Raw genomic sequence first — 12500 nt, forward strand, 5'->3', positions numbered from 1 at the left:
AAACTTACTCCATCTAAGTAGAAATGTATTTTGCTTGTCCAGAAATCTGCCTGTTGCTTTTTCTTCACTTCTCGAGCATACATATATCTTTTCTTGATGTCTTGTCTCGTTAGCACACCTTTTTTCCTGGACTGCCTGTAGCCAAAACCGTTTTTGTGTAGCGGTCTGCGGACAGTGCGATTGCTGACTTGCTTCGAAGAAATGCCGCAGGTTTCCATAAGCTTTCCTGAACAGAAATTCGGATTTTCCTCGCGCAACACTTTAATCTGACGCAAAAGCATCCTCTCTTCTCGTGTGTTCAATTTCCTTGGCCTTCCAGGGCTTAATTTCAATCTCTTCTTTCCTTCTTCCCTTTTAAGGCCTTGCACGCCTTCTTTCTTAATCCTATACACTGTTGCTAATGAAATTCCTACGTCTTTAGCAACATCTTTAGCTTTCTCGTTCTTATCTTTCACCCGTAATAAAATATACGCTCTTAAAGCGTCGTCAACGCGCCTTTTATATGCCATTTCCAGTTGTTTTATCCATGCGTCTTCAACGATGACGTAACAATGTTTTTGCTCTAAATTTGAGTTCATTAACTCTAATTGTGAATAGAATACCATCACGACATTCCCGTCACTGATATAATTTTCGTTTGTGTACTTAACGTCCTCATACATACACGCCTTTTCTGTTTTTTAGCAAAATTATCCTCAGACAATCTTGGACAAAAAGGGTTGAGAAAATTTCTCAGCAGGGGTTACTTTACGCACTACGCCCTCAATATCGCACTCTAGTAGCTTCCCCCTCCCCCCCTTCAACCAATGTTGATAAGCCCAGGTTTGACATGCTTTGTTTTGTCTAGCAACATTGATCAGGGGGTGGGGGGGGGCATTTCTGAACAAAAACGAGAGTGAGATTGTCATAGTTGTGATTGCTGTTAGTCCAAAACCACAATTTTCTCAACAATTTTGTCCAAGATTGAAGCTGTGATGATGTTCTCTCAGCAGTTACAGGGAGCAGCACATGCAGTCAGCATGATCAAGGTAATAAATTTTAATCACTGAAAGGAAATGTCAGGCTACAAGACAAGGTATGCAAACTCCTTTCTTCTTCCCTCCTTTTTGTCTTCCTCTCTATTGATATAACTGGCTCTGCATCACTGGCATCCTTCAGAAAGAAACTTGAAAATTCTATTCCAGATAAGTATTAATTCTACCTCAAATAACAACTTCATATTTTGTATATTTTTTAAATTAATATCCATCTAAAATTTCATGTGAGTCAACCTAAGCTTACAACCCTTAATGGTTTTTATTACGGTTTCCTCAACATTAATTCTTCTTTTCTGGCATCTACATTTGTATTTTATGGTCTGTTAATCTAATAATTATACAATGGTAAAAATAATGTAAAATAAAATATAGTAAGTAAGGTCTGGAAGTTGCTTAAGTTGGATGGTCTTAAATGCGGTCATCATGATGATGGCCCTTAATGTAATTTGTTGAGAAAAAATTCCACCACTAACTTGTTGCCCAAGGTAGAAGGACTTCTTCAGTGTCTGGCTCTCCTTCTGATTCTATCTCCTTGCAGCCACTTATGGTCAAGGAATTGAGCAACACCAGTAAAGCCCCCAGACATGATAATATATCAATGAAAGTTATTGAGCAGTCGTTTGAAGATATTGCGCAGCCCCTCGTAACCATAATCAGTCTCTCTTTATCTACTGGTCAGGAGTATGTGTTTCCTGAATCTCTCAATATCGCCAAAGTGATTCCAGTTTTTATAGAGGCAGACGACCCCACACTTTTCAGTAACTACAGGGCAATATCAATTCCTCTTGCATTCTTTAAACTCTTTGAAAAAGTCATTTTCAACCGACTGTTTGAATTCTTAGACTTGAATAGTATTGTCTACTCGAAGCAATTTGGATTTCGAAACAACCATTCTACTGCCTTAATAGATCTAATTTCAATTGTAAATTATACGTATATCGTCAGCTACTGGCAAAAATGAAACAACTTTAGCCATCTTCTTTGATTGGTCTAAGGCATTCGATACATAGTCTATTAATCATGAAATATTGAGTCAGAAGTTTCAAGAAGTTTCAACACTATGGTATTTGCAACACTGCTTTGACGTGGAATCCTAAAAATTAATGTTATCTTAAGGACCGGTTCCAATTTGTTCGGTTTAGGTCCTGTTGATCTTATTTTAGAAACATTTTACGTTGTGTAGCATTCCACAAGGTTCAATCCTTGGAGCTATTTTGTTTATTTTGTTTGTTAAAAATCTTCCTAATGTCTCTAGTCTGACTAAAACTCTATTTTTTTTCTCGTGAAGATCACAACTACCTTATTTCCATTGTTAACCAGGTGCTTGAAAAAATTGTTTCTTGGCCTAATTAAAGTAAATAAGTTATCCTTGAATTTCAGGAAAACAAACTTCGTGATTTTAGTGTTCCTTTAGTTCTGGATAATACTGTGATCAAGCAAGTTGTGGAGACTAAAATTTTAACTCTTAGGTGTCATCAGTGACCGGCACCTTTCTTGGAAATCACATATTAACACCGTGTCAAAAAACATCTTGAAGTCTGTAGGAATTATTGCCAAAGCTCGCTTTTATTTATAATCGAAAATGTTACTGGCCTTACATTACTCTCTAGTATATCCTTACTTACATTGTAACATGTTGCAATGTTGCCTGATCCTTCAGCTACTGCTCCAACCTAAATTGTATTTACCTTCTGCAGAAGTGCATTGTAGCGTTCGCAGTCTCTTTTCAACTAGTCATCAGGTCCACCAGTACAAACTGGATTTTCCTCTCAGTACAGGTTCCATCTTTGTTGAACGAATATGAAGCAGTTCAGCATCCTTAATCTGGAGATCATTTCCTGTTTCACTAATTACATGTAGCTTACCATCTATTTTTGTTTTTAAAAGAAAACGGAAGGATTATCTTGCTAAAAGCCTATTTACAGGTACCATTTAGATTTTGCATTATATTTGCTCACTCTGTACTTAACCATATACTGTTTATTATTTAATTATCCAAGGAAGTCTATTTCATGTAAGCTCCAAGCTTCACTTGGCTTGCTAGTTACACCAGTCTTAATTTAATAATTATTAACAACTTTTGATCATTGCTGTGTTATTTATCTTTCACATATCTGGCTAAATGAATGATGCCCTAAAGATCTTCTCTGACACTTGTTTCAGGTGCTGTTTTGGCAGTTATTCCTAGTGATGGACAAACCAACTACACACTGCTATGTTGCCTTCTGGTCAGGCTGGGTTCGCAAGTGTTGAGAGATACGTTTGACAGAATAATTCGTCCACAAGACCTTTGCGGTGCCTTGAAACGTGAGCCAGTGCACTCTAAGCTTTGGTCTCTTAAAAAAGAAGGAATCCTCAATCCAGAGCAGTGGAGTAAATTGTGTCCAGTTAAATCCTCTTCAGTATCATCCACAGGCTTTGACAATTCACTCTTGATTGTGCTTCTGAGGACAATCTGTAACCTGAGTCCTCCATCCACTGGCTGGGATCTACTTCCCCATTCCCTTGACACCAGCTGTGAGTCTGACATTGTACGTTTGAAGTATTTTGTGGATGCAGTATTGGCCCGTGAAAAAGACGCCTCTGTTAGTGATGCAATTTTTTGCAAATACAAAGATCAGATCCAGAAAACTCTGGTACGATTGGGTGGAGCTAAATATGAAGATGCCATTTGTGAAATAGAGAAACAAGAAATGGACCCACTAGATGAGGAACATTTCAAAGAACTTCTGAAGCAATGGAAAGAGGGTGACAACAGAATTACAGACAAACTAAATGAGTGGGAGTGTAAAATGAAGACTTCCACAGATGCAGGTGGGTTTTGGGAGTGAAAACGTACTAGGCTGATGTTACAACAGCATTTTGAACGATTTGTGTCTTCTGTTGAAAAAGAAATAAAGTACATGTACTAATAAAAGCAATAATTTTCTTAGTTGCCTTAGTTGCTGATTACCATCAATTACCAGCTGCATGGCATAGTGTAGGTTGGGTGCCTGAAATGTCTAGTGGCAGGCAGCTTTTAGAAGGAAAGGGGTCTCATGCCTGGGAAACCCTGGCAACCCACGCACAAGGGGAAGGGAATGCATGACTAGCCAATAAATTAACACTGTTAAGATCAGTCAAACGAGGCAGCCAGGAGGGTGGAAGAACACTGATAAACATTTCCCACGATGCCAATGAATTCTTTTAAAACACAATGAATGACAATACAATGTGTTTCAATCATGCATATTGGTTTCAAAACCTCACAAGATCCAGGGCATATGTCTATTAATCATCACTGCAGAGTGCTGACCATCAAGGATGGACAACTGCTCCCTGTGGTTAAGTCTAATTGGACTGCTTTACAATAAACAGGGCTTCTGATAGGAGGCGGTAAAATTGGGAAATTATGCACCACTTTCAAATCTGATCATGCACCAATTATGGAGGAAGTTATGCAATTTCATTAGTGCAATTTGAATTCTTGCTGTTGCTTTTTCTATTAACCTAACAACAGACCATGCTGATTATTTTACAATAGATTTTGTGCAGCCAGAAGCAAGCTGTGCTGATGTTGTTTCAGCAGCAGCAGCAGCAGCAGCAGCAGCGGCTACAGGAAGCAGCACAAACACTAATCATGAACAAGGTAACTACTTCATACAGATCACTGAAAGATGTCTGGAAGTTACTTAAGTCAAAAATTGGATGTTGTGTGATAAAACTAATCAAGAAAGGATTAGTGTCAACAATAATCAAACTGGAGTTGACCACATGCAGCTGAAAAATCTGTTTTGGTCAAATCTTATCCAGATATAGCCTGCAATTATTGTTACAGTTGCTTTACTATTTTTGTGTGACATTATTTAATTTCTTTGGGTTTTTTGTTTGGGGTTAAAAAGGGTGTTGTGTTTCAGTTTTTCGGACGCCCTTTTTATTAGTCGTTGTCGGCACGTGGAATTGTGTATAAGTTGTTTTTGGTTTTGTTCTTTTTACGCCATCGGTGTAGTGGAATTTATATATGAGTTAGCCTGCGAGCAGGCTCACTTGATAGGCAAGGGTGGTGGAGCCGCAACCGAGAGCCGGCAAAGCCGGCGAGAAGAATGGGGCGAGGAAAAGTGAGCCTGCACGCGAGCTATTGATTTTTGAATTCTGCCCCTCGAGAGGTGTCATGTCGGCATTTCACAAACATCTGATAACTATACAATAGGAGCGAAGCAAAATGTAAACAAACATGACTGAACTAAGCCGAACAATGGCATATAAACCACGCAAAACAATCAAGAGACTTGAGCGTAAACAGCTTCATTTTAATCATGTAGTGCCAGAATGACCACAGGAGGAATAAACCTACACATCGAGCTAAAGAAGCCAAAGCTCGATCAGATAACTGCAAGAAACATTAGAATGTCTCTAGACAAAAGTATAGCTTTCTCTAAGTAAAGCTACGGCATCTCCCGAGGAGAATCGTACGAGAACAAAATATGACATCCGTGATAAGAATCTACTTGCTGTACTTGCAAACAGTTCAAATCGAAGCCGGGCACGGCGCACAATATAGAATGCAAGTAAGCAACATGTTCACGGTAAATTTTTAAAAGGTCTTAAAAGCATATCTTGCAATAGAAATGAGCTTTAACAATACACAGACACATGGCAAATTACAGATGTGTCAAACTCTACGAGGCGACATGCAGATAACAGCGGAAACGACGCAGACCTATGACCTATAAAAATTTGCCACAGCACGATCTTGCGGCTCAACTCCATTTGAAATCCCTCCTTATTACACAAGATGAAGTGCCCTTCATGAACACAAGTAAAGCGACGAAAAAGGTCGAATGACCGAACAGAGAACGGCAAATGTACAAATGTCACGAACCGTAGGAGTCGTGTAGGCTAGTCAACCCCATTTTACACTTAACAACGGGCAAATAACTAAAATCACACTGTGCGGATGCTTTCCTTCCGAAATCTTCTTCTCTTCGATCGCCGTGGAGAACAGCTGAAAAATAAAACTCTTGCCGAAACCGATCGGCATCACAGCGAAGACATCCCTGCCCACAGATGCCAGACGTGTGACGTGAAATGCACTCAAGTTGCACTGGATTCTGTCACCTGTCATTTTTAACCAATCGGATCGCTGCGTTCGTCAGCGAACGCGGGGAATTCAAAAATCAATAGCTCGCGTGCAGGCTCACTTTTCCTCGCCCCATTCTTCTCGCCGGCTTCGCCGGCTCGCGATTGCGGCTCCACCGCCCTTGCCTATCAAGTGAGCCTGCTCGCAGGCTATGAGTGATCCGTTTCTTTGGTTTATCTTTATGTTAGTTTCCTGACACTCATAAGATTGCTGCTGATTACTGTGAATTGCCAACTGTGTGTACTGTAGGTGATGGGTGCCAGAAATGTCTAGCAGCAGAGAGCTTCTAGAAGGAAAAGGCTCTCATGGCTGGGAACCCCGGAAATCTAGCAAAATGCAATAAACCCCCACACACAAGGGGTAGAGAGTGAGCAGCAATCACACTGATAAAATCATTGGGGAGAGAGAGGGAGGGGCAGGTGGGGGAACACAAATAAAGAAATCCTAAGTTGCCATTGAAACTACCCAAATGGCTTTGAATGACAATACAATGTACATGTATTTCAATTCGTTTTGCTCACTGGTTTCAAAAGTTCATTGGATCCTGCGGCATGTGTCTATTTATAATCACTGCTGACCACAGAGGGTGGAAAATTACATGTACTCCTTGTGGTTAAGTCTAATTATTTTGACAGCTTTACAATAAAAACAGTATAAATAATCAGCTTAACTGTAATCTGAAAGTTTTCAAGAGACTAAAGCAAGGCTGTGCTCTAAGGAAAATTTCGGGGAGCCCTTCGTGCTCCCAAGCATTTCAGCTGGGGTGCCCACCCCTCCAAGTTGGTCGCCCGTATTAATTAATTATTTAGTTAATTAATTATCTGAGATCAACAACGCAGCAAGATCTTCATCCATTTTTCTCTCAAAAAAAAAAACATTGCTGCTACTGCTCTGGTGATCGTCGAACTCGCTAGAGCAAGAAAAACCCGCAACCCGTCAAATTTTCCACGCCATACTTGAGAAAGACGAGAAAAATGGCAATGCCACCGATGTTTTTCAGGTTTAAAAGTGAAAAAGTAAAGATTGCCGCAGGTTTATGTAAAAACGTTTGGGTCTAATGCAGGTAAACCTTTTTACCGGTTAGTTGAGTTAAATAAATTTTCTACGCGTGAATCAATGCCGCTTGATTCCCGTGGAGCTTTTGTAAAAACTGCCGTGAAACAATGAAACCACCGCGGCCCAAAAGCTATCATTTTTTTCTTTTAGCAAGTCATCTTGATCTGGACGAAAATCATCGCTACAGGACAGAACTAAAGTATTTTTTCCCTATATTATCAGTAAAATGTTTAGTGGAATGAGCTTTTTGTTCGGTCGAAGCGCCAGTCATAGCGTTATTTGTTTAGGGCACGGAATCATTTGTCACGAACCAAAGACAACGCGGGATTGCTCTGTGTCTAAAACAACAAGAAATAACATGATATCTTTCCCTTTTTTATTTCGTTATTTCATATACAGGGGAAAAAGAACCATAACCAAAATATATTTTGGTCAAGCAGGCGCAGCCGCGAAAAATCGTAAAACATTACATTTGCATAAACTGCGATTCCCGGGTTCATACAGAAGTAAATTGCACCGCTTCGCCGGCCGCGCTTTACCATTGTCAGAGCAGAAGTAAGAACTCTTTTTTAAAACTATTACCAAAAAATGCCAAACTTCACGTTCCAAATTTAATGCTATTTTTTGAGAAAGAATCGAAATTCGTGCGGCCGCCGGCTACGTGCAAAGTCACGGATTATGTTACATGTGAAATCATGTGGAACGGCCTTTGAACCGATTGTTTCGTATGAAGAAAAAACATTTTCTGAGAGGTTTCGTAAACTATAACCACCAGCATATTAAATTTTTTAGCCTCCTTATCTACTAGAAATACAATAAGTATGAGTGCCCGGCCGGGCGACCGGGTAACTTTCTTCACTCGCCCGAAGCCAAATGTTAGTCGCCTCAGGCGACTGGGCGCCCTTAGAGCGCAGCCTTGGACTAAAGCACCCAATCACTGTAGTATGATTTCCCACTTTCATTGTTTGCAAGAAGACACTTACTTAACCAGGTAATTTGGAACACTTTCATTGTCTACCTCCATTTCATGCTCACTGTGATTTTACACCTTAGAGATGTGATAATCGATAAGACAATACACTTATTCTAATTCAACTTCCAGAAAATCCTTTTCTCACTATTGAAATAACATCTGATTTACAAACTGGTGCATGAATGATCAGATTTTGCCCAAATTAATGATCAAGTCTGTGTGAAGTATTTAATATTTTTTGCCAATAATGACTCTTTTTTTATTCCCAAAAAAATTTTAACAACCTAGCGGCAACAGTGAATAACAAACGCAACAGTTTGTGTCGTATTTGACTGGCTCTGTGGAAGGAAATACTTTTAAGGTCTTAAGTCTGCAAATATCACTTTTCCCTTGTCTTGATCAATACACAATTGTAATGAATTTATCAAGCAAGAGCATGCTGCACAAGAAGGCTATAAAATAATGCGTGTTCTGAAAAAGTAAATTTTATCTTTACCCATCTTTATTTATTATTATTATCATCATTATTATTATTATTATTATTATTATTATTATTATTATTATTATTATTATTATTATTATTATATATCCATATTTGACTTATTGACATTTTTTTTGTTCTTCGGAAACGCCTACTACTTAATGCTCTATAATATTTTTGCGCATGGCCTACATTTGCGATGTACTATCTTGGGGTGTTTTTTGTGCTGTTTAAGTTTGGTGTTTACTATATTTCTCTGATAAACGATAAAGAAAACCTTGTTTTATTTATATGAAATGATTTTCTCTTCCACTTTCAATATACCAACTTACCTACTGTTTCAGTTTATAATTACAGGTATTCTTGTCAAAGTCCTGGTTATTTTTGCTATTTTGATACAGATCCACTGACTTGGTTTGCTTTCTGATGTGTTTTGTCTTTGATTTTTCAGCACTTGTACTATGTTTTCGAATACAGCTGTACATCTCTAAATGATAGTTTATTTTAGGTGATCAATTTCCTAATTTAGCTTAGTTCCATTCTTTTCTCAGTCAGCTGTGTCATAAAGGGTTCTTCTTTCTGTCTAGTTTCTAAATGTTAATATAATTATTTGTCTTTGACAGTGCCAATAAAATTCTTTCTGTTTCTTTTTTTATTAACGTGACAGCGGACTGTGTTGGTTATTTTACAATAGATCCTGTGCATCCAGAAGCAAGCTGTGCTGATGTTCTCTCAGCAGCTGCAGGAAGCAGCACACACAGTCAGCAAAATCAAGGTAATAAATTCAAATCACTGAAAGGAAATGTCAGGCTACAACACAAGGCATGCAAGCTCCTTTCGTCTTCCCTCCTTTTCGTCTCGCTCTCTATTGATAAAACTGGCATCTCCGGCATCCTTCAGAAACAAACTTAAAAATTCTATTCCAGATATTAACTATTAATTCTACCACAAATACAGTACAGTACAGTATTTTGTATCTTTGTTAAGTTAATGTCCATCTGAAGTTTCATGTGAGTGAAGCTAAGCTTACAAGCCTTAATGGTTTTTATTAGGTTTTCTCACCATTAATCTTTTATTCTGACATTTGTTTGTAGTCTGTAAATCTAATATACAATGGTAAAAGTAATATAGAATAAAATAAAGTAAGTAAGGTCTGCACGTTGCTTAAGTGGATAGCGGAATTTTTTTGTCGTTAAACTGTTAGAGCATAAATTTTCATTCAGGGGATGTGTGTTATTCCCCATTAATATTACAAATTACAGTCAATGATAGGGAGAATATTATATGATAAAGACTGCTTGAGAGAATTGTCTTTTATGGAGTGGATACTTGACTTGTTGTTACAACTTTTTTCTGAACAAAATGATATCTTGTGTTGAAAAGTAAGGAAGTATTTCACCATTTGATACATGTAGGTTTTGGAACCCGGATGCATGAAAGGCACAAATATCAGTCTCAAACTCATGACGTTCATTTTGCAATGGGAAAAAGTAATTTGCTTACTATCAAACTACATTTTTTCCTAGTGTTATTTGTTTTTCAAATATTGCTGAATACGGGACCTTCCATGGTGTCAAAATTAAGAACACAATAAGGTTGAGGTTAAAGCAAAAAAAAAAAAAAAACACTGCAGGCAGCACCTTTTTAAAATTTATTTTTGTCTTTTGCAGATTTGTCATATTCTCCCAATTTTATAGAAAGGATCCGTCAGCTCTACAGTACTCGTGAAAAAAATATTTTTCCTGTTCCATGGCTTGATGACTTTAGCTTTCATCTTGATGATGTTTTTACCAAGCTAAAGATTTTGGGCAAAGAAAAGACAAGGGGAACATTGACTGATGAAATCACCAACATGACAGCTATCTTTAGAGGACACAAGGAGTGTGCAAAGCCACGGACTGTTTTAATTGAAGGAGACCCAGGCATGGGAAAGACGACTTATTGTCAGAAACTGGCATATGATTGGGCAATGAAACGAGAAGAATGGGACAAGTCTTTTCCCGAGATTGACGTTCTGTTGCTTTTAAGGTGTCGTGATATCAAAACTGATATTTGGGAGGCCATTGATGACCAAATCCTTCCTCTTGATATTGACAAAGAAGAAAAGGAATGGTTCTTCAAGTTTATTCGAGAAAATCAATCCAAGGTTCTGTTAGTGCTTGATGGACTTGATGAAGTGGATTCCAGTAAAGTTTACATGTACAATGACCTTCTGGAAAGTAAAGTGTTACCCAATTGCCACATTGTTATCACATCACGGCATGAAACTGGTAAGAGTGTAAGGCGGTACTGTGACACCCTGTGGGAGATTGTGGGATTTACTCTTCAAGACGCAAAGAGCTACATTCTTAAGTACTTTAAAGGCATGGAACACTTGGCAAAAGAGCTAATCAAACAGCTTCGTGTTGACAGGTTTGCAAATAGAGACTTGATAGAGTTGACACGGAATCCTCTTAATACAGCTTTACTTTGCATCCTTATTGAAGATTTCAAGGGTGTACTTCCACCGGAAAGGACACAGTTGTACACAGAAATTGTGAGATGTGTTTTGTTAAGATATGAAAAGAGAAATCAATCATCGAGTGGCAGTGATGCTGACCTACTGGAAATTTACAAGGATGACCTGGTGCAGTTAGGATGCATGGCGTTGCAGTCTTTAGGTAAAGGAGAGTTGTTTTTCGACGAGAATGAATTTAAAGGCAGTTCCAATAATTTGATCAAGTTTGGGTTTCTTTCGATCCAGACCGGTGGCAGCAAGAGGAAACCATCCTCGCGCTTTTGCTTTCTTCACAAGACCTTTCAAGAGTTCTTTGCTGGCCTTTATCTTGCTTATCAGATCCTTGATGGAGACACAGATTGTAAATCAGTATTGACCGATGTAATGAACAGGAAAGAACTGAAACAAGTGTTTTTATTCATGAGTGGTATTTTGTCCACAAGATCTGAAGAGATGACAGTTTCGTTGGTAAAAAGCATAGCAGAGCTTGCAAGTTCGTCCAATATGGGAATGGAGAGTTACAAAGAAGAAATTTTTTATTTAGCACTTGATTGTATATTGGAATGCAAATGTCATGGAGAGAACCTTCAGTCTAAGTTACTTCAGACCTTTGGACAGAACTTTCGTGTTAAAGATCTCGCCGTGCGTAGATTCTATCATGTGCACCCTTTTTGTGAAATTCTCAAAGTCAACACATGCTTGACTACTTTGCATTTGAGAGAGAACGAAATTGGTGTCGCTGGCGCTGAATCCCTTTCTGAGGCTCTCAAAGTCAACACATGCTTGACTACTTTGGAGTTGGGTTGGAACAGAATTGGTGCCGCTGGCGCTGAATCCCTTTCTGAGGCTCTCAAAGTCAACACATGCTTGACTACTTTGAATTTGAGTGACAACAACATTGGTGCCGCTGGCGCTGAATCCCTTTCTGAGGCTCTCAAAGTCAACACATGCCTTACTACTTTGTATTTGAGTGACAGCAACGTTGATGCCGCTGGCGCTGAATCCCTTTCTGAGGCTCTCAAAGTCAACACATGCTTGACTACTTTGAATTTCAGTTACAACAACGTTGATGCCGCTGGCGCTGAATCCCTTTCTGAGGCTCTCAAAGTCAACACATGCTTGACTACTTTGAATTTGAGTTACAACAACGTTGATGCCGCTGGCGCTGAATCCCTTTCTGAGGCTCTCAAAGTCAACACATGCTTGACTACTTTGAATTTGAGTGACAACAACGTTGATGCCGCTGGCGCTGAATCCCTTTCTGAGGCTCTCAAAGTCAACACATGCTTGACTACTTTGAATTTGAATTACAACAACGTTGATGCCGCTGGCGCTGA

General features: G+C 38.8%; 1 protein-coding gene across 2 annotated transcripts in view; it reads left to right on the forward strand.

The window, feature by feature from the left end:
• The window catches only part of LOC138022481 (protein NLRC3-like), a 35232-nt gene that overhangs the window by 20492 nt on the left and 2240 nt on the right, over positions 1-12500 (forward strand). The window contains exons 5-9 of one of the 2 annotated variants that reach the window (XM_068869635.1): positions 990-1028; positions 3201-3851; positions 4561-4665; positions 9361-9441; positions 10337-12500. The exon at positions 10337-12500 is cut by the window's right edge and continues 2240 nt beyond it. In XM_068869635.1, the coding sequence (XP_068725736.1) occupies positions 990-1028; positions 3201-3851; positions 4561-4665; positions 9361-9441; positions 10337-12500 (3040 nt within the window). The remainder of the gene's footprint in view (positions 1-989; positions 1029-3200; positions 3852-4560; positions 4666-9360; positions 9442-10336) is intronic. The other variant, XM_068869636.1, reaches the window with a different exon arrangement.

Source organism: Montipora capricornis, chromosome 10, assembly GCF_036669925.1.
Source record: "Montipora capricornis isolate CH-2021 chromosome 10, ASM3666992v2, whole genome shotgun sequence".
In the NCBI taxonomy this organism is placed as follows: domain Eukaryota; kingdom Metazoa; phylum Cnidaria; class Anthozoa; order Scleractinia; family Acroporidae; genus Montipora; species Montipora capricornis.